General features: G+C 35.7%; 1 protein-coding gene across 1 annotated transcript in view; it reads right to left on the reverse strand.

Moving 5' to 3' along the window:
* ATP10B (ATPase phospholipid transporting 10B (putative)) overlaps nt 1–25,048 on the reverse strand; it is a 313,742-nt gene that overhangs the window by 17,347 nt on the left and 271,347 nt on the right. Inside the window, exons 17-22 of the mRNA XM_051978841.1 lie at nt 24,141–24,325; nt 18,629–18,950; nt 15,018–15,094; nt 14,126–14,251; nt 6,671–6,871; nt 1,015–1,095 (exon numbers count right to left, since the gene is read on the reverse strand). Coding sequence (XP_051834801.1) covers nt 1,015–1,095; nt 6,671–6,871; nt 14,126–14,251; nt 15,018–15,094; nt 18,629–18,950; nt 24,141–24,325 — 992 coding nt within the window. The remainder of the gene's footprint in view (nt 1–1,014; nt 1,096–6,670; nt 6,872–14,125; nt 14,252–15,017; nt 15,095–18,628; nt 18,951–24,140; nt 24,326–25,048) is intronic.

Below are 25,048 nucleotides of genomic sequence, written 5' to 3' on the forward strand. Positions count from 1 at the left end.
ATGAAGCTAATAGTCTATGGTGGGAGGAGGAGAAAGAATGGGAATTTAAAAAGATGGATTAAAAAAAACAAAGAAGAAGCATATATTGTTCCTATTTGTGTGTGACAATAGCCATTTATCCCTTGACTTCATAGAGGAGGGTATAGTATAATAAAAATGGCAGCATTTGTTTGAGAGAAGAGATAAAATTTCTGATTGGGAAGAGGTCACTATGGGAAGGAGTAATGCTACAAATTCAGGCCAGATTGTATCTTTCTAGTAGGGAGAGAACATCCATTAATTCAGTGGCAGCCAGACACATTAGAGAGAAAAAACGTGTTCAGGGTCAAAGATTTTTAAAAGGAGAGATCATTTTTAGCTGGGGACAATAAAAGAAATCAGGGAATACTCTATACAAGAGTTGGTGTCTAGGCCTAGAAGGTAAAGTATTCTGGGCATTCCAGATGGCCTATATAGATGCCTGGGAGTGGATTCTCCTGGTGCTCTTTGGAGTAAGTTGCTCTCTCTTTCTATAAGAATTTGCTGGCCACTTGCTATGTGCCTAGTACTGAACTAGGCACTGTGGGGAATTAAAAACTTGGGAGTGAATCCTGCCTTCTTACTTATTTCTTGTATGACCTTTGGATAATTTCTTCCTCTTTCCAGACCCCAGTTTTCTCATCTGAAAATGATGGGACTTTAGACCAGGTGATTTATAATGTTGCCTCCAATTCTACACCTATGGTCTTTTGATTATACAAAAATAACAGCACATAGTAAACCTTTTGATGGTAGGAACTTACACAAGGCAGGAATTTAATAAGTCCTTGTTAAATTGCATTGGATTTTTTTCTCATCCAAAGATTTGCAATTCTATTTATTTGATGGCAGCTACCTGTATTTTAGGTATAAAGTTTGGAGGACACTTTGTCTCTGAACTGAACTCTACATATTGCACAAAACCAAATTCACATGCCAAAATAGGACAAAATCCTCAATCCAGGTTTACCAATGGAAAGTGAATATGGAACTTACCAAATAAGGGATAAAGAAGCAGATGAGGCTCTGATAGAAAGCATCCAACATAGCAATCCAGAAAGTTGGCAGCTTGTAGAACTGTGGGGAAGGAATTCATCCAGGTTACCATCATCAAAGCTGACCTCTAATGATTGATAGAAAATTCTCAACAGATGCATTGATTTTTGGGAGCTGGAAGAGACCTCAGAAATCATCTATTCCAGTCCAAATACCTCATTTGACAAATGAGAAAACTCTGGTTAGAAGAGGAAAAATGGAGGAGACAGACAAAATTTCTCCAACTTCTTTTCCAGCTCTAAATCTTATTGTTTTGCCCAAATTCACATAGAAGAGGAGCAGTAGAGCTAGGATTAGCATTTAGACTTCCCATTTTCAAATTTGATTCTCTTTGTATTCTTTTAAAAGATTTTGCTTGTAATTGGTATACTTGGAACAATAGTATCTGATGTAGTTTTTGGCTTTAAATGATAGTTATAACTGACAGTTATTCTGGCTGTCTATTTATAAATGATCCACAAAAAGCCTATAAATAAGCCAAAGTTATTGGTTTCTGGAAGGTGGAGCACAATTTTCAGAAATGTATATTCATAATTTCTTTCATCACCTTTTATACATTCCTAAGGAAAATTAGAACAACTTATAACCTATATCTGAGGTACAATGATATCTTTTAGAGCAGGTTTTAAGAATCTTGGATCTATAAGCTTATAAAAATATTTTGATAATTGTATTTCAATATAATAATTCCTTATAATCCCATATATTTTAATTTATATATTGAAACCCCTTATTCTGAGAAAGGGTTCTTAGAGGCTTTGCTAGACTGGTAAAAGGATTAATGACATAAAATAGGTTAAGATCTCCTGTTTTATAACCAATGAATAGTTTATGAGTGATTAAAGCTAGGTAGCAATTGAGGCAAAGAAAGAATCTCCTCTTTCACCTAGTCCTAGGTCAAACCCCATTAGATCATTGTGTGGGTCCTGATTGACTCATTGAATATAAATAGCAATCATTTCTGCTTTGGCCAGAAACTTTGAGGGTTTTCCCTTTCCAAATTTATTTATTTATTTAGAAGGGGCTTTTTGGACTAGATGAAAGAGGTGATTCCTTGCCGCAATTGCTACCTAGCCTTAATCACCAAATGGATGCAGCCTCAGTCAAACTGAGACTTGTGGATGATCTTAGCTTAAAAAGATCAAGGTCTCCCATTTTATCTAGGACCATTTCCAGTTGTCTTGATCTAAATCTGGTCAGTGGACTCAGATGGCTCTGGAGGAGAAAGTGAGACAGCTAACCTTGTACAGCCCTCCCTCATATAAATCCAATTCACTTGCATGTCACAGCATCATCTCCTTGATGTCATGGTCCTCTTTGTGAAGGAAGAACAAACAACAATAACAACAATGGATAGTTTATCAAATATGTTATTTTTAGGAATAAAAATGGAAGAGAATACACTCAAACATATACAGAGCTTAAACAAAATACTTCAGCTGATTTATCATTCTCAACTTCTGCCTTGAATGTGCAAGGATTTTTACTTAAACTTAGATGAAAACCCTCTCTCCTAATGCTCCTCTAATTGCTTATTAGACATTGAAGTGACTTTGAGCTTCCCAAGGCAGTGGTGGCAAGGAGAGCTTTGGTGGGTCTTACCAAGCTGCAAAAACTTCAGGCTGGAGACTAGGGTATCTGCCCTTAGGTCCTCGCCTTCTTAAGAGGAACTCTGAATATCATTGGCCATCAGGTGATGTATTTTTTTTTTTTTTGGCCACAACTTTCTCATGAACACCATTGACTGAGGCAAGATGCTGTTTGTGTAGTGATGAAATCATGCCTCTTTCTATATATTGAAGAAATCATGGATCTTTCTGTATATTTAAGTTCATAATGATTGAACAGTAAGCCAAATTACATGGCCAGAATGTATTTACCAATTTCCCAATATTCAAATGAATTTAGGATTTGTTCTTCCAAACTCAATGTATAGAGAAAAGGCAGTTAATTATATTGAGCTGGGTATAATGAGTCAGGAAAATCTGAATTTGAATTCTGCCTTAGACACCGCTAGCTACGTGATCTGGGACAAGTTACATAATTTTTCTCAGTTTATTTCCTCATCTACTGTAAAAGGGAGAATAATGGCCTCTTGAGGTGTTATGAAGATCAAATGAGTTAACATGAAAAGAACTCTGTAATTCTTATAGCATAACATAAATGATATTATTATTAAACCTTTACAATTTTTTTAGTGTTTAAATATTTATAATATACTTTCCTAAAAATAACCTTTTTTGAGGTAGATCAATCAATAAAAATTTATTAGGTATCTACTATATGCCAAGCACTGGTAGACAGTATAAGTATTATTAGCTCCAATTTATAAATGAAAAGCTGAGGATAGTGAGCTTTAGTGAGTTGCCCAGACACAAAAATAGAAAGTAGCAAAGTTTGGATTCAAATCAAAGTTGTTCTTTTTATTTCCCTTTGGCTACCATGGCTACACACACACACACACACACACACACACACACTACAAGTGACTTGTAAAAGAAAAAAAACATTATTCCTCTGGATGACATGAATGTTCATGTTAACATGCTATTCTCATGTTTCTGAGGTCTGAGTTTTTGTTTTTTTTTAAGTTCTTATATATACCTCTGGAAACTTGTTTGAGAAGACACTCTCTAATTTTATTTGTGAGATTGGTCAGCTTCAGAATTTTCTATGGTTTCTTCTGCCATCAATCACATAAAATTAGAAGGGACTTCAGAAACCATTAAGTCAAATCTGAGACAGGAATCTCATCTACAACACTTCTGCCAACCTTTTTCTTGAAGACTTCCAGTTTCAGAAAAGTTAAATCTTTATAAGGCAGCCTATTTTACATTTGGAAGATTAGATTAATCTGAAATTTGCTTCTCTGTCACTCCTACCCACTGGTCCTAGTCTAGTTCACTAGGGCCAAGTAAAACAAATCTAATCTCCCTTCTGCATGATAATTCTTCAGATATTTGAAGAGGGTTATCAAGTCTCCCCCAAAATTTTTCTTCTCTAAGGTATTCCTAGTTTCTTCAACTAATCTAATCCAAACCATTAAAGATTTACTGTATATTATCTTTCAAGGGTCTTCTGCCAGAGATTGTGCTAAGTGTTAGGAATATAGTGAATAAAAAATCTCTGCTCTTAAGGAAATCTAAAGGGGGAGACAACACACAAAAGGAGGCAGGAAGAGGGAGAGTAGAGATGTTATTTTTTTCTGTGGAGTTGAAATTTTATATATACACATACATATGTATTATATATCTGTTACATACATATACACACATTTATAATATGGCTATATAATATAAAATATTCATAAATACAACATGGGGAAAGTGCAATTGCATAGTCATTTGCTTGGAAAAGATCTGGGGATCTTAGTGAATTGCAAATTCAATGTTATTTAACAGTATGATATGGCAGCCAAGATCTTAGGCTGCATGAAAGAGGGTATAGAGATCCTCAATAAGAATGTGAAAGACCAGCTGTATCCCTGTCCTAGTTAGATTATAATGAAAGTTTTATGTTTAACTTGAAGTCCTGCATTTAAACAGAATGCTGATAAGCTAGAGAGCATCTGGAAGAGAGTAAGAGTTGTGAAAGGTTAAAGGAGAAGTTAAAGGAAGGAGGCATATTTAGCTTGGAGAAAAGAATAATTAAAAGAGGGATATGAGAGTTGTTTTTAAATTGGTGAAAGAGGGATTGGATTTGGTCAGCATGGTTGCAGAGAAATAGGAGGAATGGGTGGAAGTTGCAGCGGAATAAACTTAGACCATGCAAGAAAGGAATTAGAAAATTAAAGAATTATTCAAAAGTATTTAAAAAGTATATTAAAAGTATTTTTTAAAAGCCAGATGACCACTTGTTAAGTATATTGCAGAAGAAATACTTTTCATGTGTGGATCAGATCATGGTTTATAATTCCTTTTAAAGTCTGATTCTGTTATTCTATACATTCTAGTCTTCATGTCTTGCTCATGCTTTTCTTTTCTATCTTTCTGGAATGCCTTCCTTTACCCCTCTTCTCACTTCTTTATTTTTTAAAAAATTAATTTTCAGTTTTGAAGTATCTCCTTTCTCTTTTTGAATGAGCATTGTCTCAAACAAATTGAGACCTTTATCTGAGAAAAAGATACCCTTTGCTTTTGCTGAGGCATAATATATTATGATTCACTCCTTATTTTAACTCTATGTGTATCTTTCTCTTTCAAGTATGCTGTAAACAAAATATTGTTGGATTCTATTTTCTAATCCACACTGCTCTCCTCTTCAATTTGAATTCATCTCATTCACATTTCCAGTTATGATTGCTATTTATTTCCCTCCTTTTTATTCTCTTACACCTTTTCTTTCCTTTTTTCTAATGTCTTTTGTTTATAAGTCTTTTGCTTCTGACTATTGCCTTCTTTTATCTATTTTCTCTCTTATTTCCCCTCCCTTTTTTACTCTTAATCCCTTTCCTACAATTCCCTATGGAATATAATTAATTTCTGTATCCAACCATGTATATTTATTTTTTCCTCCTTAAAACAGTTCTGATGAGTGTGAGGTTCAAATATTTTCTCCTCTATAAACTTTTCCTTGTATGCTTCATTTGTTTTTTGATTTTGCTTTATTATTTCTTGTTGTATAATGGAGTTATTAGCTTTCATCTGTCTAATTATAAGGCCAGAATTTTTTTTACCTCTTTTAGTAATCTGTTAATTCTGTTTGTAGTTTTCTTCCATAGCTTTCATTTATTTCTTTTTAAGTTCATTTTTCAGCTTCTTTTTAAACTCTTAACTCATCCAGGAGTTCTTTATGGACTGGGGGTCAATCAACATTTTTTCCTTGAGGTCTTGCTTATATGATGTTTCCAAGTTTTTTTCTTTTTGGGTTTTGAGCTTCCCCATCACCATAGAAGATCTTTGTGGTTGGATTCCTTTTATGCTTTCTCGTTTTCCTCAAACACTCTCTTTTGATTTTGGACTTTATGTTGATCTGGGTTCTGCACACTTTTGTAGGAATAATGTCTAGCCTAGATTTCTGTACTTTTGTGTTCTGTAGCTGCTTTCATAACTCATTCTGGTGACCTGTAAGTTTTCAGTGCTCTTCAGCTGATGTAATGCTGAGAGAGAGATCTGTTCACTGACTTTTTGGTTTGAGGTATGCAAGTTCCTGACCCAGATTTGAGTCTATTGATTAACTTTCAGTAGATCACTCAATCCACTGGGGGACTCTGAAGATCTGGAGTGACTGAACTGCTGCCTCCCCAACTTTTGCCTTGGTAATTCCATGGTAGGCTAAGATGCTACAATAAAGGTACACACTTGATGCTTTATAAGTGCTTATTGACTAAGTGTCTCCCCAGATTGTGAGAATGAAATGAGTATGTAAAGTGCTTCTTTGCAAGACTTAAAGCACTATGCCAGCTGTAATGATCCTATGATTTATGTATGTCTGTCCAGCAAAAAGTAGAGAACCTTGTTTTCTGACTGTTATTTCCCCCAACTGAATATAGTCCTTAGCTACTACTTGAGTCTTCTATTTGGAGTCCTCACTAAGAAATGTGGCTATTCTGGGTTTACTCTGAGAACTCTTTTACTTTAGAGTCCAAACTCCTTACCTGAGAATCCTGTCCACTCTTGTAGAGTTCTGGCAGAGCCAGCAGAGTTTCAGCAGAGATGTCTTTATCTAGGATCCCAAACACAAGGGGTGGTAAGGAGGTGAAGAAGAGGTTGAAGAATATCATCTGCCAGTAATCAATCATTGTGGTACCCGAAAAACCACAGAAGAATTGATACCAAAAGAGAAGGTTGACATAGCACTGTAGGGAGAGATAGTGGGATCTTAGTTAATTCTGAAGTTCATTCAACTCAAGATTTCCAAAGCATGCTAACTACATGCCATACAAAGAAATTTTGATATAATATAGAGAGATCATATAAAGAACAGACTGCTGCTTTAATTGATTTGGTGTTACATGTCATGAAAATAAAAAATGATGATATTTATTATGTCTTTGGTGACTAAGGCATTATATATATTGTTCCATTTGATCCTCATGAAAACCTTATGAATGAGGTGGGGCAGATATTATTAGTCTCATTTTACAGATTAATAATGATAATAATAATTTACATTTATATAGAGCTTTAGTATATATAAGTACATTATTTAATTTGATCCTCATAAACATCTTGGCTTTATTATTCACTTGTTTTAGTCATGTCTAATGCTTCCTTATGCCATTTGGAGTTTTCTTGGCAAAAATACTGGAGTGGCTGCATTTCATTCTCCAGGTTATTTTGCAGATAAGTAAAATGAGGCAAACAGTGGTAAGTGACTTGCTGAGAGTCACACAGCTATATGAGTCTTCCTGACTTCAGGCCTGACATGTTATCCATTGCCACCTAAGTAGCTACCTTGGTAGGTGCTAGCAGTTATGATCCCTTATTTTCCATTCTCATTGATAGATGATAAAACTGAGGACTAGATAGTTTAACAATTAATTACCTAAGTTCACTCAGTTTCTTACTGGAAGAACTCTAAGCCTATGTATTCCCTGCTTTGAGCATTTGAGGCTGACTTCTCAGAATGGAGTCACTCAGAAGGTTAGTGGCAGAATTTGGAGTAAAAGTCCTAACTTTCAGGTCAATAACTTTTCCAAGATTCCTTTGTCCTTCTTGTTCTCTATCTTCTAAGACGCTATTGCTTCTATGGTTACTACTTTTGGTTAAAAGAATGGCCACAAAACTCTGTCCTCACTCAAAAGATATTTGATTTTTTAAATTTCTAAACTTAGGTGTGACAACTTGAACCTGTTGCTGTTTGCTGTCCTAACTCTTTTGCCTCAATCCGCTTGTTACTTTTGATCCAAGTGAGAATTGTTTTCAGCACTGGGTGTTGCATACCAAGCTAGTCTGCTTCCTGATGCAGCTTCCTAACTATGTTACTTGGAGGGGAATCTTTTTTCAGCTAATTTCCAAGTGTTTCTTGGAAGGCAGGGGCTTAAAGATGCTGTGAAGAATCTGATATATCACCATATATGGAATTTTCAAAGCACTCAATATGCTATTCTTAAAAGTTAGAAGGAAAAAAAAACACTCAGTAAATCTATTTGATCAGTCTATCTTTCTTTCAAATTCTTTTTTCTTTATCTTCTTATCTTCCTTTTTATTTCTTTTTCTTTTTATCTTTCTTTTAAATTCTTTTTTCCTCCATATATGATTTCAGGCTTTAATATACTAGTGAGGTAGATAGGTAGATAGAGAGGACTGTTGTTGTCATCATGGGAGGTGATGACATAATAGGCTAGTGAATTGGATTTAAGTGAGGGAGTCCTGTGCAAGGTCACCTGCCTCACTTTCCCCTCTAGAGCCATCTGGGCCCAGTGGCAAGTTATAGATCAGGAAGACTGGCGATAGCCATGAAATGGGAGACTTCGGCCTTTTTAAGTTAAGAGTTTCAATAGATCTCATTTTGACTGAGAATGTACCCAAAAAGAGAAAGGTAAATAGTCCATATTTCCATTAGTTGAAGAAGGAACTCACACTTATTAAGCACCTAATATGTGTTAGGCACTATGCTAAGTGTTAATCAAATATTATCTCATTTTATTTTCACAACCATCCTAGGAAGTAGGTGCTACTGGTTATCCCCATTTTACAGTGGAGAAAAAACTGTGGCAGACAGAGGTTACATGACTTGATCATGGTTAGAGCTAGTAAAAATCTGAGGCTGAATTTGAACTTGGATCTTTATATTTATCTACCTGTCTATCTATCTATAGCTTTGAAGCCAGGAACACCTGAGTTCAAATCCTACCTTTGAAACGTTGATTATGTGTGATCCTGGGTAAGTCACTATGCCTTTTGATGCTCTAGGTAATTCTATAAAACCATAATTGCAGATAAAATGCTGTATTGTATTGGTAGAAGAAGTTGTGAGTTCCTGATACTAGTAAAATCACAAGTCCATTCTCTATCAATAGTCTTCCTCCTGTCCCCATATCTCTCTAGGCATTTCTTTCTTAGGATTCATTTTCAAGAGAAGGAGAATACTTCATTTTACAGATGGAGGAAATTCCATCTGTCTCTAAAGAGTCTTAGTCACACAGCTGCTCTGAAATGGAATTGAGACTTACTTAATAAACTGGACTAGGAGTTTAAAAATCTGGTTTCTAGTTATAGTCCTTCCAGTTACTAGGAACATGACATTGGATAATTCATTTAACCTTTTTGAAATGCAAGAGAAGGAAAAATTCCTATTGTGGGAATTCTCTTCAGGGTTGCCTAAAGCATGGAGAGATTAAATGACTTGATTTTGTGTCAAAAAGCAGGACTCAAATGAAGGCTGTCTTGATTTGAAGGTTGACCTTTTATCCCTGACACTATGCTTTTTTAGTTCTCTCCTCTGAAAAATGGAAATAATCGGATCCTCCTATGTTTGAACTAATAGGGGGACTTAAAATTATTTTGGCTACTTTATAGATTAAATGGCAAATGGTTTGAGACACCAAAGCCTGTATGATTTGGGAAGCTGGGTATTGATCCAGAGTATTGGGAAAGTGGGTATTGATCCCTCTGATAGCCAACATTAGTGCTGACTATGCTTCAGCTGCCTTCACAATAAATACCTCCTCTGCCTTCAATGAGTTCCAAGAAAGAAATGACTTCATATATATGGAGATACTTTGAAAACTAAGTGTTATGCAAATATAAGGAATTAGGCAATACTGCCTGTCTTTGAGAAGCAGGTATTTGAAAAATATATTATTTGCTCCCTCCAACTTTTTGTTTCCACATTTGATTTTTCTCTCTCTTGGAACAAAAAGACAGAAGGAAAATTTTTGAACTAATGAAAAGAAAGGTCTATCTGCTTGCTTTTATAGACCAGAAGAAAGGTCGGCTCTTCCCAATTGAGTCTATCCTCCAAGAATTTGAACCAATTCATTTATTTTAAGGACATCCTCCGTCACTGAAGCCTATTCTGTTGAAGGGAACAACCAAAACTCATCTTACTGATGGAATATAAGCTTCTTAAAGGAAGTGAATATGCCATTTTGTTCTGCATATCCCCAACATTTAATAAGTATGTAACACAGAGTATGTATACTAATTGCTTATTGATTGATTGATCTTGAATTGAATAAGTCTATTGAATAAGCTTGACTTGTCTTTATTCCTTTTTAACAAGAGGCCAGAACACATGTTCACACTCTGTAGGGAGGACAGAGATGGGGACAGACAAACCCACAAAGGATAGGGTTTATTATTTCATTGGTAGAGGGCATTCCCAGATAAGGGACCAGTTGCAGGATGGGACTTTATAACTCTTAAAGAGTTGCCTAGGACCTTGAGGGATGGTGACTTGTCCACTGGTCACATAGCTAGTATGTGTCAAGTAGGATTTGATTTTAGATCTTCTTGGATTTGAGATGAGTTTGGTATCCATTATGCTACAATGAACATTTCAGACAAAAACTCCCCTTAAATTCAATGAAGTTAATCATATGATCAACATCTCCTGACTCCTACCTCATCAAATGCTTTTTTCCCCCCAGCATGAGAGAGTGACTGAAGTGTGTTTTTTTCCCTCCCAGTTAAGAAGACTTAGATTCAAATCTTCCTCAGACACTTGCTAGCTCTATGCTGGGCAAATCACTTAATCTCTCTGTCCCTCGTTTTCATTATCTGTAAAAAAGGAGAGAATTAGACTCGATGGTCCCTAAAATCTTTTCCAGCTCTAAATTTGTGATCCTATATCTTCCATCTCCTAAAAAAGATCTGTACACATTTTGTTATTGTTTCGATCATGTCCAACTCTTTGTGACCCCATTAGGGTCTTCTTGGCACGAATATTAAGAATTTTCTTGCTATTTCTTTCTCCAACTCATTTTACAGATGAAAAACCAAAACTTTAAGTAATTTACCAAGGGTCACATTGGTACTAAGTATCTGAAGTTGGATTTCCACTTTGTTTTTCCTGACTTTGGGCCTGGCACTCTATCTACTGAATTGCCTAGCCACCCATATCCTGAGCATGTAGTAGGTACTAAAAATTATTGAAGGATTGCTTGATTTTGGATTCAGACCTTTATGATGCAGTTGAGGAAGAATTAATATCTCTTTCAGCTAGATTGCAACACCAGAAGAGTACTTTTTAATTTAATTAAATTTAATTTTTGCAGTCTCCTCAGAACATTTCAGGTTCTGTTGTTTCCCCACCTTTTGCAGGGTTTTTTCACCTTTTGAGAAATGCTGTAAAACTAATGATGGCATTGCTTCAATTTCTGCCAGTCCTGTTTCCTCTGAGAAGCTGCAGCAGCAGTAATTAATTCATTGTTCAAACATCTAAGCAGCCAGGTTTTTAATCCCTGATGAAATGGGTTGCGGATGTGAAAGTCATAGTTCTCCACCCTCTAATTGCAAGGGGGAGATAATGCTGCATCAGTGTCACCCAGTTAGAATACTACATCAGGCTGGAAGTAAATATCACTTAAGCATTGAAAGCATACTCAGCCAAGAAAAATTTCCTTTTTCCCCCGGCTTCATATTAGAAATTTAATGTTGGGAAATCATAGACTTATTTAAAAGGATGACTTTTAAAATATATACATATATATTTTAAAATACATATATAGAATTCTAAATAAACAATCTTTCATGCTTAAAGTGAATTTCAAGTCAAATGGAGTGACTTGTTTGCACTGACTTGCTGAAATGCAATTACTATCCAGTTTATCCAATTTGCATTATTCTTTTCACTGCTACTCATTTACATATACATTAAACTTTGAGCAGATATGCTTGCTGTATCTGAGTGGTGATGGTGACAGCGGCTGCCAGCGGGACCCAGAAAATGGAGCAAAAGATAAAAATTTGGGTTTCTGAAATGCCACTTGTCTAATATGCCTGTCTTCCATTCCCCTGGTTCTAATCATCCTTTTTTCCTTATGCAAACAGGAATCAGATTATATTCGAAGGCGCTGGGGGATTATTCCAAGGTCCTTGAACTAGATAATGAAAAGCACTAACTCAGGCATTTGTGTCCTCTTTGGCATAGCAATGCTCTGACTCTTACTAATTTTTTTTTTAAATCAAAAGCTTCTAACTATAGTCTCAAAATATCCGAGAAGGCCTTAGTACCACATTGAATCTGTTGCTCTCTAGTGTTGGTAATTCATATTTTATTTTGATTTTTTTTGTTTAGAAATATGACAGGCAAACATTTTCCTGGACAAATGGATACTGTAAAATGATTTTTCATATTTGCATAGACATTTATACTTTTCAAAATACTTTTATACACATCATCTTGTTTGGTCTTCTCACTATTTCTTTGTGGGCAACCCAAAGGAAATATAATTCTCATTTTGTAGGAGAAATCAAGTCATTCAGGTTGTGTTATTTACTCAAGGTCAGTTTGTTCTGTTCAACTGAGTCAGAGTATTATAGTCCACAGAAAATAAATCAGGAATCAGCTGGCCAGGGTCTTGGGCCTACCACCTACTTGATGTATAACCTCTTGGAAATCTTTGGATATTTCTAGACCTTAGTTTCCCCCATTTAAAGTAGTTTTTTTTTTTTTTTTTCATTCTGAATTCTGGATAAGGAAAGGATCCAGAAATTCTAAACTAGTCAGACATCTTAGTCTTTTGTTTTCTAGCCTACTGGGCAACTTATCTCATCAAAGATTAAAATTTGGATCTTCCTGGGTGTTACATGCCTTATTTTTTTTCTTTTTCTCTTTGTTTCCTGTTTTAGAATTTTCTTTTTTTTTTAAGGCCCCAAAGCCCAGTTCCTCTCATTTTCTCAAAAAACAAGCAAGAAGAACACTGACTACACATAATAATCATAGACAGTTGTAATACTGTACAGTTAAGTGATACAGAGGATAAGAGTGCTGGATTTGGTATCAAGAAGAAAAATCTTATTTCAGGCATTTATTAGCTGTATGACTCTTGACAAGTTGTTTAAACTCTCTGTCCTTTCCTCATCTTTAAAAATAGGGAGAATAATAGCACCTAAGTCACAGGGTGTTGTGAGAAACAAATGAGATTTCATGTAAACTGCTTTGCAAACTTGAAAGTGACTATCTATTACCTATTCATTATAACCTTTCTCTTCATTATCTTCCTTACTGTTATCCCTTACATAGCATTTTGGCCAATTTGATATTGGGCAACTTGATAAGTCCATATTAAAGTTACATGTTCTTTACTGATGTGTGGAATGTTGTTAAGTAGGAAACTAGAATAATCATATAAAGTAGCAGCAAAGGAAATGGCCATCTTGAAGGAAATGAGTTTTGCTACTACTAACATTCATTAGTAACATTCTGGTTGTTCCTATATATAAAGTGGCTTATGGAAATTTTATTTTTCTAGGCCTCAGCTTCCTCATATATAAAATGATGGGACTGGAAGAAATATTAGAAAAATTCTCCTGCAACTCTATTTGATAATTGTCTGTCAAGTAAGGGAGAATTGTGGCTCAGAGGTGACTTGTCTTTTTTGAATTCCATGGCATGTCAATTGGTGAAGAGGAGGAGGAAAAACCCGCCAAATTAAGCATATTCAAAGTCACATTTGTCTCTCTTTCATCCTCTTATGCACACTTTTGATACCTTTTCAGCAGCTCTCAGTGTCACACATTATCCTAGACCTGTAAGGCACCCCTCCTTAGTGTCTCACCTGCTAAACTCAAGTTTCTCTAGATCTTTGCTAAGTCCTTATCAACATATCAAAACTTACCTGTCTTTTGTCTCATCTTTATACCCTTATTCTTTGTAAATGTGATAAAAGGGCACCAATTGGTTAATAATTTATCTCTGCCAGGTGGCATATTTGTATTTTACTAAGGGCCTTCAGTGCTTTAAACCAAAGGATGAATTCAATTAGCAAAAATCTCAGGTACTAGAAGGTTGCAGAGAGGAATACTGATGTGGGCAGGTCTTTGGTTTCTCCATTAGTCACAGTGAACAGACTGGCTGCTGACCTATTATTAGAATAAATTTTTTTTTTGTGGCCCACAGCAAAAGCTTGATGAGCAGGGGCAGACCTAAGGTGGGAACTTACCACATTTTTGTAGAAGTAGTAAATAACCATCCTTGCCAAACGTGAGTAGCACCAGTGGCCATGCACAAGTAATAGCTTCTTGAGGTGCTTGAATCGACTGATGGCGAAGTCACTGGACATTACAGCCTTAAAAGAGAGAGTTGAAAAGTTCATTCATATTTTATTGCTTTACCTACTCTACCCCCAGAATCCCAATCCTAAAGAAACTGTCCAAGAGAAATAAATCTCTCTCTTGTATCCTTAATGAGCTGGAGCAGAATAGATCATCACCATTACATGACAATTGGACTAATTTGCACTGGAATGTCTTTTGTTTGGACATACAAATCACTACCCACCTCATTTCTGGTGAGATGAAGGACCAAATCATCTATTACAGTTGGGATGAAGATCTTTTCATTTCTGTGAGTTCTGTTTCATCATAACTTCCAAAGGATGGGTTTTAATTAAAAAAGTTTAATTTGTGATTCCAGGTATTATCTTGAAAAAAGAATTGTGATTGATACAGATTTTCAAATGTATTGACAGAGCATAGCTCATGTAGTGTTTTTTTTTTTTAAATGGGTTGTTTGGAAAACTTGGAATATGGATAGAATTTAGTTATAGAAATGTAGGATTAGGCTAAGTGAAATTGATAGTTCACTATTAGTGTATACTTTGGAATGAAGGCTTTTTGTAATGCAATGTACACAGATTGTATAGTCAATTCCCGTAATACATGGCTTTAGACTTGATCAGACATTGGATGGGAAATATAGAGAAGGACAACTTGTGGGTGGTAATGAATTGGCCTGTATCTCTCTTTGAAAGCAAATTGCCTATAAACTTTAAGTAGTTGCCTATATCTAACATGTGGAAAGAGTAAAATAAAAAAGGAGAATGACAGCAGTACCTGCATGCCTTCTTGTCCAGATATCCCGATTCCAATATCAGCAGCTTGAATCATGCTCACATCATTTGCACCATCACCTGAAACAGATGGAGAATGACTGATGAAGAGTAATTAAAAAATGAGGCTTCTATGGTTTTGTGTTTATTCCAGATCTGAAGTCTCAAAATACAGGCTTTCAGATGCCTTAGATTGCAAACAGAATCAGAAGGACTTATGAGGGAATTAGAAATCATTCCTTCAGTGTTATCTTTTTGTCTCCACTGCCTAACATTGTGCATGGCACATAGTAAATGCCTGATCAATACTTGTGTAATTATATCAGTGAGGAATAAGAGACCAGGAGATTTGCCCAAAATCCCATAGCTAGACTAAAGCAGAGTTTGGGCTAGAATTATGGGCCAATAACTCCTGATACAGAGTTCTTTCTAGTCACCATACTTTCATAGTTGAGTCCTTTTGACATGGTATTGAATAAAATTTTAAAGGAAGTCACTGGAATATTGGACTCTACAGACTTTAAAAAATTCTACTTTTAAGCTTTTCTCAACTTTTCAGTCTCAATACATTCACTCACTTTCTCCCCCCAGGTATGAAACATATGTCTAGATCTGTTCTTGTTTAGTTGTTTTTTGGGCACATCCAACTTTTTTTGACCTCATTTGTAGTCTTCTTGGCAAAGATATTGGAGTATTTTGCTATTTCCTTCTCCAGTTCATTTTGTAGATGAGGAAACCTAGATAATCAGAGTGAAGTGATTTACTCCAGAGTTATACAGCTGTAAGTATCTCAGGACAGATCTGAATTCATACCTATGAGTCTTTCTGACTTAACATGCAATTGGTGCCTTTCTTTATATCCTTCTATGATCTTGTAAGTAAGCATGATCTATATTTCATATTTCTTATTACACTTCCCTTGTTCTCATTCCATTCTACACTGTATCATGTTATTTTACATTATCCTTTCCCACTAAACTGTAAGTTCTTCTATGGCAGGGATTGTATTGTGATCATACCTGAGAGCCCACATTTTAGAGGAACATTGATAAACTAGAAGTTAATGAATTGCACTACATTTAAAGGAGCCCAAGATGATGAGGAATCAGGAAACAATGCTTTATAGCAGCATTGGCAGAAGGAGCTGAGCATGTTTAGCTTGGGGAAGAGAATCAAAGGGAACACAATAGATGCTCAAGCATCTAACAGGCAGTCATCATGAAGAGAAATTAGGTTTGTTTTTCTTGGTTCAAAGAAGAATAAGAAATGGTGGGATGCTGTTCCAGAGAAGTAGCTCTTTGGTGCATGTATGCATGTATATCGAGGATATTTGACTTGCCTTCACTGGAGGTATTCAAGTAGAAGCTGAGTAACCACTTGTTGAGAATTTTATTCATGGGATACTTTTAGTGTTCAAAGGGACCTTAAAGAACAGTCAGTCCAAATTCCTTATATTATAGATAAATCAATAAGAATTAATTATAAGTACCTACTATATATCAGATAAAGAGACTGAGACTATTAAAAAATGAGTCAGAATACACAACTTTGAATTCCCTTCTACTTCTGAGAATTTGTCATTATGTGATTGTACACTAAGTATCTAGTACAATGTTTGGTATATAATTGTCACAATAAATATTTGCTGAATTGAACTTTAGAAAATAGGGTTGACTGAAAAAAAAATTTTTTTAAAGCATTCAGGGGTAAGTGACTTAACCAGAATCACACCTAGTATCTGAGATTACAGATTGTTTTAATGAACTTAAATGAGTAAAACAAATTGACAAAGGTGCTTTAGGGTATCTGGCATTAATGTCTTTGTTTTCTGTAACATGGGACTTTCTTCACTGTGAAAGGGGTCTTTCAATGGGATAAGAGACAGATGAACCATTACATTGTTTCCCTGAAGCTCCCTTATTTCCCCAAAGCCTGATTCTGAATTCACTTTTAGCAGTTTATCTCTGAGTCTGCATTGCTTCTACTTTATTTATTTATTTTTTACAGCTGCTTCTCAGTAATAAGCTGCAATTAAATTAATATTATTCACCATAGAGAATGCTGAACTTGAGGAGAGAAAAAATTTTCCCATAATTGTTTTGAAACAAATTTATTGATCTCAAAAAATAGCATGTCATCTGTGGCTGCCTTTATTCTTCCCATAATTAGTTTTTTTTTACATAATGTGCAAATGAATAATTTAAATCTTCCCTATGGCATAACCGTCTTAGCCTTTCACCTCTTCCATTAGCAAGCTTAGGAAAGTGGAGGTGAAGCAATCACGCCGTTTTTCTCCTGAGTTGGCTTTGTTTCTGTTGCTATGGGATAACAGTGCATTTCTCTGACCCTAAAGAATGAGCTCTGTGATATTTTTATGGTGAGTGGGTGACTGAAACTCTGTGGAGGAGAACTCTAGATCCAAATGGGCTGTTCTCACCAAGAGTATTTACTCTCTTGTAAATTCTATGCAGCTTAATATTGCCTTATGCTGAATGCTTTGACAAGATGTAATTAATAAAGGGGATACCATGTAAAGTGTATTGAAATTTCTGGATTTCATGCTCCAAAATTGCAAATGAGGATCAGAGACAGAGAAGGCAAAAGACAATGACTTTATCTGTAAGGACAATGCAGTTCTCTTACTAGATCACAGCTTAGGTTGTCAACTCTTTGAGAGCAGGAACTATCTTTTGCTTTTCTTGGTATGTCCGGTGCTTAGCACAGTGCCAGGCATATTAGTTGATCAATAAATATCTATTTACTGATAGGACCTTGAAGGGCAGTGAGTTCGATCTTTATTTTACAACTAAGCAACATCCAAGAGTCTTACACAATAGTAATAGACAGTGGCAGAATTTGAACTGAGAGCTTCTGACACCAATGCCAGCTTTCCATTGTGTTCCAGTACATTAATTAGTTTTAGAAGATATTTTCTATCCTAGGACTACTTATACTCAATGGGAAATCAAATGGAATAAAAACAACATATATTTAAGCATTTGTTTTTTTGTATAAGTTACTAAACCAGAGGGAAGAGCCTGCTGGAAGATCAGGCTCTCTTTTGTGCCTCTGCTATTGATGGTCTCTCTCTGCTTTATCTTCACTTCTAGATTCCTGATCTTTGTTTACTTTAACCCTGAAACTTGGTTACTTGGTTCTAATTTACTGACTAGTTTCTTAGAACATCAAATTTTTTAATGATAATAAATCACAGACTTCTTGGTCTCAACTGACAAGCCACAACTTGTTTCTGATCTCTGGTCCTATTATGATTGCCTCTATCCTTGTTGCTTTTCAGTAATTTCAGTTGTTTTTCACTTTGTGAGTTTTCTTGGCAAACATACTAGAATGGTTTAGCATTTCCTTCTCCAGATCATTATACAGAGAAGGAAACTGAGGCAAACAGGGTAAAGAGATTTGCCTGGGATCACACAGCTAGGAAGTATCTGAGCCTAGATTTGAACTCATGAACATAAACCTTCGTGCACTAACCACTGCTCCATCTAACTGCTCTATTCTACTGATCCCCAAAACACCTGCCACATTTCTTTCTGGTCCTGACCCCAGCCTGGCCAGCTGTATCTCATCATTCACATTCCTTGATATGGGAATTACCTATGGATAGAGTCATTACTTTCAACTTGTCCCGCACCAGCTTGACTACCATGCTCTTCTGGAGTGGAGTAGATCGACAGCATAAGATTGAGTGGCAATATTTGGTCAACTCCAGAAACTTCTTCTCCAGATTCCCTTGGAAAATGATATTTAAAGTCTTTCCATCAATCACTAGCCCAATGTTTGGACCTGCAGCTTCTATGGTGGAAGATGGTGCCTGAGGAGGAAGACAGATGCCCCAAAACTTGTGTTCTGCTTTTCTTGTGTCATAACATCTCTTCACCTCTTCTAAAGTACAATCAAGGATAGATTCACAGGTTTCCTAGAAAAGGAATCATAGGAGAACATAGTTCAAGATTTTGAAATCTTACCACCTTCATTCCTCACTGTGGCATTTGAAATAGCATCTAGGATGCTTCAGTGGAACCAAAATCCTGTGCTGCAGTAGAACTCAGGAGAATATGACTAAAGCAGGAACTAGCTCTTTAAGGTGAAGATTGATCCTGGGATAAAACAAGCCAGAAATAGTAGCAATAACAGCAATAATAAATTTTACCACCTAATAATAAATGCATGCTATCTTTATTATACTGAAGAGGATACATTACTACTATTTTGCTGCTGTACCCTAAGACCATGGGTCCTTACCATCAGACTTTCAGTTGTTGAAATGTATAGATGTCTTTCCTATTAGAATGTAAACTCCATGAGATCAGGGATTGTCTTTTCTATTTGCATCCCCAATACTTAGCATAGCCTAAAATGTAGTAAATACTTGATAAATGCCTTCCTCTGCCCTTCCTCCCTTCTTTCCTTTCTTTGATCTTTCCTTCCTTGCCCCCTTCCTGCCTTTATTCCTTTCATTCTATTTGTGTAGGGCTTTTCAAAATGCTGGCAAATCCACATTTGATTCTCATGACAACCTTGTGATATAGATGGGATAGTTATTAGTGTCTACACCAATTGAAAGGAAACAGGAAAAGAATTCTTTAAGTGTATGATAGAGTAGTAATTAGAAGTCAGGTCAGCTAGCTCTCAGTTTAGTATCATATCAAACCTTTGTATCACACAATGGTGTTATTTATATAGAACTTCAAAGTTTGCAATACACTTTATATGAATGATATCATTGGTTTTTCATAACAATTTTGTGAATTACCCACTAGAGGTATCATTAACCCCATCTTGCAATTGATGGAGTTAAAGAAAACCTCAAAGAATAACTAAGCACCTTGTCCATGGTCACATACAGCTAGTAAGACTTAACTCCAGCACTCTAGCCCAAGTATCAGATTGCTAAATCTTTTCCATTGGTCTATCCTGCATATCAGCACTGAGAAACTATTGATACACTGAGAAATACTTCATCATCTTTCAGTCATTTTAGTTAGGTCTGGGAATGACATGAATATGAAAAAATACAAATAGTCCAAAAGGAGAGAAGGTAAGAAAAAATTTCTTTATGTTGAACCCTAAAAATTAGAAGGCTTAGTTGATTATAAATGTGACATTTCTTTTTTTTTGACAAAGCAATTGGGGTTAACTGACTTGCCTAGGATCATACAGCTAGTAAATATCACATGTCTGAGGTTGAATTTGAATTCAGATCTTCCTGACTGTCAGATTGGTGCTCTATCTATTCTGCCACCTCGCTGTTCCCTTTTTCAGGGAAATAAGGTCTAGATACATTATAGATTCAGATAGTTTATTTTGTCCCTTGTTTAATTTGTATTATAAATTACATATTTATTTTTATGATAATTAAATCCAATATTATATGTATCTGGAGACTCACAATTCTGCAAGGTATCATAATTTGATCCCATCCTGAGAAGTATATGGCAAAATACTTTCTTTAGTGCCTCATGAACCCATCATTCCCCATGAAATCTGTTGATTGAATTGTTTCCCACTGAACAAATTTTAATAGGAATGGGTCTCCTGTTATCAAGGAACCACAGAATATTAGATTTCAAAGGGTACTTAGAGATCTTCCGATCCAATCTCTCATTTTATATAAGGAAGACATTGAAAGCTAGAGAAAGAAAGTAGCTTTTTCAAGTTTACAGAGGGGGTCAGTAGAATATTTTTATGTGGTTTCAGACCTGGTATTTTCATTGGTATGGAAATATATTCTATGGATGCAGAGTAGCAGCTTACAATTCACTTGTAAATTATAGTTTTAGAGATTTGACTAGGTTACTGAGAGGTTATACAAGCCAGTATTTGTTAGATTTGAATGCAGGTCTTGCTAATTCCAAGGTTGGCCCTTAATCCATTATACCTCTCTGCTTATGGATGTACAGGTAATAATATACCTTACAGTTGTTGACTTGATTCAAAACACTTTAAAGGCAGGGATGGTGCCTTTTAATTTTTCAGTTATTTCCCTACAAGAGCAAAGAGAGGCATCCACATGTTGTGATTGCTCAATATTATTAAAATAACTTATCAGCATGACCCAGAAATTTTAGCATTCCTTCAGTCTCACTGTCAATATTTTGGAATACAAATGATTCACTTCTCATCTCTCATTTTTGTTGTCACCCCATGCAAGGCATGTGTGTGGGCTGTAACAGTGTTTAATGGATCATGGGTAGGAGACATTTGAAACAGCTTTTATTTTCTGATTTTCGATGACTCACCAAAGAGTTCATAGCATCATCCTTGGTGTGTCAAGACCGTTACTCCTCAAAGCTCACTGTGAGTCTTGGAGACAAAACAGGAGTCCAGTGTAAGTCCTTCTCTCTTTTGGATGCCCCAAAGGAACCTATATTTACTTTGAGTATATTTTCTGTTTGCTTTTATACATTTACATTATTACCTCTAATTGAATAGGAACTTCACTGGCCATGTGCTGTTTCTCACACATAATATATCCTGACTTCCTGCATTTGTAGTAGGTGTCTCTCATTTTTCTGACTTGGGTCTGATGTCTATTTTCTCTGAATTTCTTCTGTTGTGTCTCACTTTTTTTTTTTTTTTTTGACAGATACTGGAGTGGTTTGCCATTTCCTTCCCCCGTTCGTTTACATGTGAGGAAACTGAGGCATCCAGGGTTAATTGACTTGCCCAGATTAAATCGCTGAGGCTGGATTTGAACTCAGGGAGAGGAGTCTTCCTGACTCCTGGCCTGGCATTCGATCCACTGCAACACTCCTTAGAGGCAGATTTCCTTCACAGCTCAACTTAAATGCTACCATCAGGCTTTTCCCATTTTCACCTGCATTTAGACATTTCCCAGTATCATTATCTTCCAATGATTGTCTCTTATATATCATATTTATACACAGCTATTTGAATGTCATCTTCCCATTAGACTGTGAGCTCCTTGAGATAAAGGACTGTTATTTTTTTCATTTTTCTTTGTCTTCTTTCTTTGCTTAGCATAGTGCCTGGAACATAGGAAGTGATTAATAAGTGCTTGGTGAAGAACTAATTCAGATTCAGGTTTTCAGTTTCCAGGATCACTGTTGTCATATATAATATTAAATTGTTTATCTTTGTTTCCTTCAGTGTCAAGTATAGTGCTTTCCTTCATTGAATGAATGATAAATGTAGTCAGGTAGATCTGAATTTGAATAGTGCCTCAAATGCTTATAATGTGACTATGGGTAAGTCACTAGCCTTTTTTGATCTCAGTTTTCCCATCTGTAAGATGGGTACATCAATAACATCACCTACCTCATGGAGTTATTATGAGAATCAACCAAGATACTACATGCAGAACAAATCTTAAAGCACTATATACTTTTAAGATATACCTATTACTATTACTGTTATTATTACTATTATTATTTTTCAGAGGACAGGAGCAACCTTGGAAACTACAGGATGATTTCAAAAGATTATCTATGACTGAATTGAATGTAGGTAGGCTCGATGACAAATTACTTGTGAGAAAGACTAATCAGGATTCCACATTCACTGGAAAAATATCTTTGGTTTAACAGACCTGACACAAGCTCTCCATTTCTTTTCTTCTTCTTCTTCTTCTTCTTCTTTTTTTTTTTTTTGTAAGGTTGACTCATACTTTTAAAGATGTTCTCTTCCTCCTCCAGGTATCACCTGGAGGGAAATTATCATTGCAAATGAAATTTCCATTTCAAGCAGAGAAGGCAAACATCAACACTATTATAGGATGAAGTATTTAAGCAAGCTGCAAATTACTTTCTTTCATAAGCATAATATTAAAATCAAAGATTTTCTGAGATTATTTTCATTTTGAAACTTCATTGTGGTTTAATCTAATCATATACTAATCTATGCATCTGATGGGAATACAAATGACTATTCCATGAGTGTGTAGGGAAGGGGCTTAGACCTTTTTCTTATGGAAAATTATCTGTGCTTGCTTGTTATTCAGCAGTTTGTTGGTAGAATGAAAACCAAATAGAACATATCCATGGTCTAGCACATGGCCCACTTGTGAAGTGATACTTTTTTATTTCTAGTACCCAGCACCCAACCTTTTTAGTTTTTTATTTTTATTATTATTATTTTTGCCTTTGGGCATTTTCTTATAGTTTCATAGAGGTAAGGAAACTTGGCATCTGTCCAGTTCATTTTCTGAGGAATTTTACAGATTTCTGAGGAAAGCAGAGTCCCAAGAAGTTAAATTGCTTGAAATCACACAAACAGAAAAAACTAAAAGCTCAAGGTCAAACGCAGGTCCTTTGACTTCCAATTCAAAGCTTTTTCTACTTTATTATTTTCCAGGTGCCAATGTCTTCTTGCTGTAGCCTAATCACCCAGGACCATTTTTTTTTTTATTCAGTATTTTATCTCATTTTATTTTCCCTTTTCCAACAAAACTTATGTGTTCTGGATTCTAGTTTCCCAAGTCCTGTCTCTCCTGGAACTAATTTTAGAAGATAATCTGAAATGAGTTAATAGGAGATAAACAATTGAGTGTTTTCCTCCTCATATATTTAGTTTAGTATGTGTGCTGCCAAAGCAAGTTATCTATCTATCTATCTATCTATCATTTATCTATCTATATTTATATTCTAACAAGGGTCTTAAGTGCTTTAGTTCATGGTTTTTAGTAACTTGGGCATTTCGGGATCAAAGAGGAAGGATGTTGGAGAATGTATAATGGAAAGATCATTAAGTGAGGGATTCAGGAATTATACTCTGATTTATACCACAAAGTAGATGTGTTAATGACTTTGAGAAGGTCATTTCATATTTCTAGGCTGTGATGACTCCATCTACAAAACAGTAGGTCTTGAACTCAATGTTCTCTTCTAAGGCTCTTCTAGTTCTTTTCATCTTTGACATTCTTTATTCTAAGGCCCCTTCTGACCTTGATATTCTGTTCTTTAAGGCCCTTTCAAGTTCTGACATTCTATGTTTTAAAGACTTTTTTCACTTAAAAAATTCTTTTCTAAGATATTTGGGAGTTAGGGAGCATCCTTCTTACTGTTTCTCAAATCCCACCAAGCTGCCTACTCTCCTTTTTCCTAAGGTGGACTATGGACTTGGAAGCCAAGTTCTGGTCTGAACGCACCTGACTTTCTGTATTAATGGTATAAACAGTATCTGTCTGGTCCAAGAGTTTACAGGAATGTGCGATATTGACAGCTGTTTCCTGCTTGTCTCCTGTCAAGACCCAGATTCGGATCCCTGCTTCTCTCAAAGCAGAAATGGTATCTGGCACACCCTCTTGTAGTCGATCTTCAATCCCAGTTGCTCCTGAGGAAGAAAAGAGACAAGCTGGGTCACCTATTGGGGAAGAAAGCCAAGGATTTAATTCTTTAGGCATAATTATCCTGTTGAAATCCTGTTGGCCCTCTCAAATTGAAGACCTAAAGCAGAACTGCTGCTGCATTTAAGTTGTGGATAATGTGGCTGAAAAGAGGATACTAATTAGGCTGGGAGATTCCTTATTTTTTGGTATTATCTTAAGCTAAGCTTCAATCCTAAGTGAATATACAACAGAATACTGAACAGTGGCTAAATGATTCAACAAACAAAATCTGCATTTGAATTGAGGCTTTTTTTTTTTTTAAACCAAAGTCTTGGCTACTAATTTCACTTATTGCCCAGGCAGAGTATTTTATTCTTTTTAATAATCCAAAATGACATCTCATTGGCAAAGGAGTGATGCTAGGAGCATGCTGTATGGATAATTTCCTATTACAAGATCTTTCACGAATGCAATAATAACACAAAAATGTAGTTTTAGAGTACGGCTATTTAATGGAGAGAGAGAGAGTCAGTGACAAGTAGAAATCTCTTCTTAGCCTCAGTTGTCTTCCAGCTACCCTGAGGGAGGAAAAAAAAAATTTCTTTGAGGAAATGTGTATACTTTAGATAGCCAATCCAAATGCAAAAGTAAACAACCATGTGAAAAATTATGGTTCCTGCCTCATTTTTTCCTCCAGGGATCAGACAGAAGGAGTGAGACTTTGAAGA

The sequence above is a fragment of the Antechinus flavipes genome, chromosome 2 (genome assembly GCF_016432865.1).
Source record: "Antechinus flavipes isolate AdamAnt ecotype Samford, QLD, Australia chromosome 2, AdamAnt_v2, whole genome shotgun sequence".
Classification (NCBI taxonomy): Eukaryota; Metazoa; Chordata; class Mammalia; order Dasyuromorphia; family Dasyuridae; genus Antechinus; species Antechinus flavipes.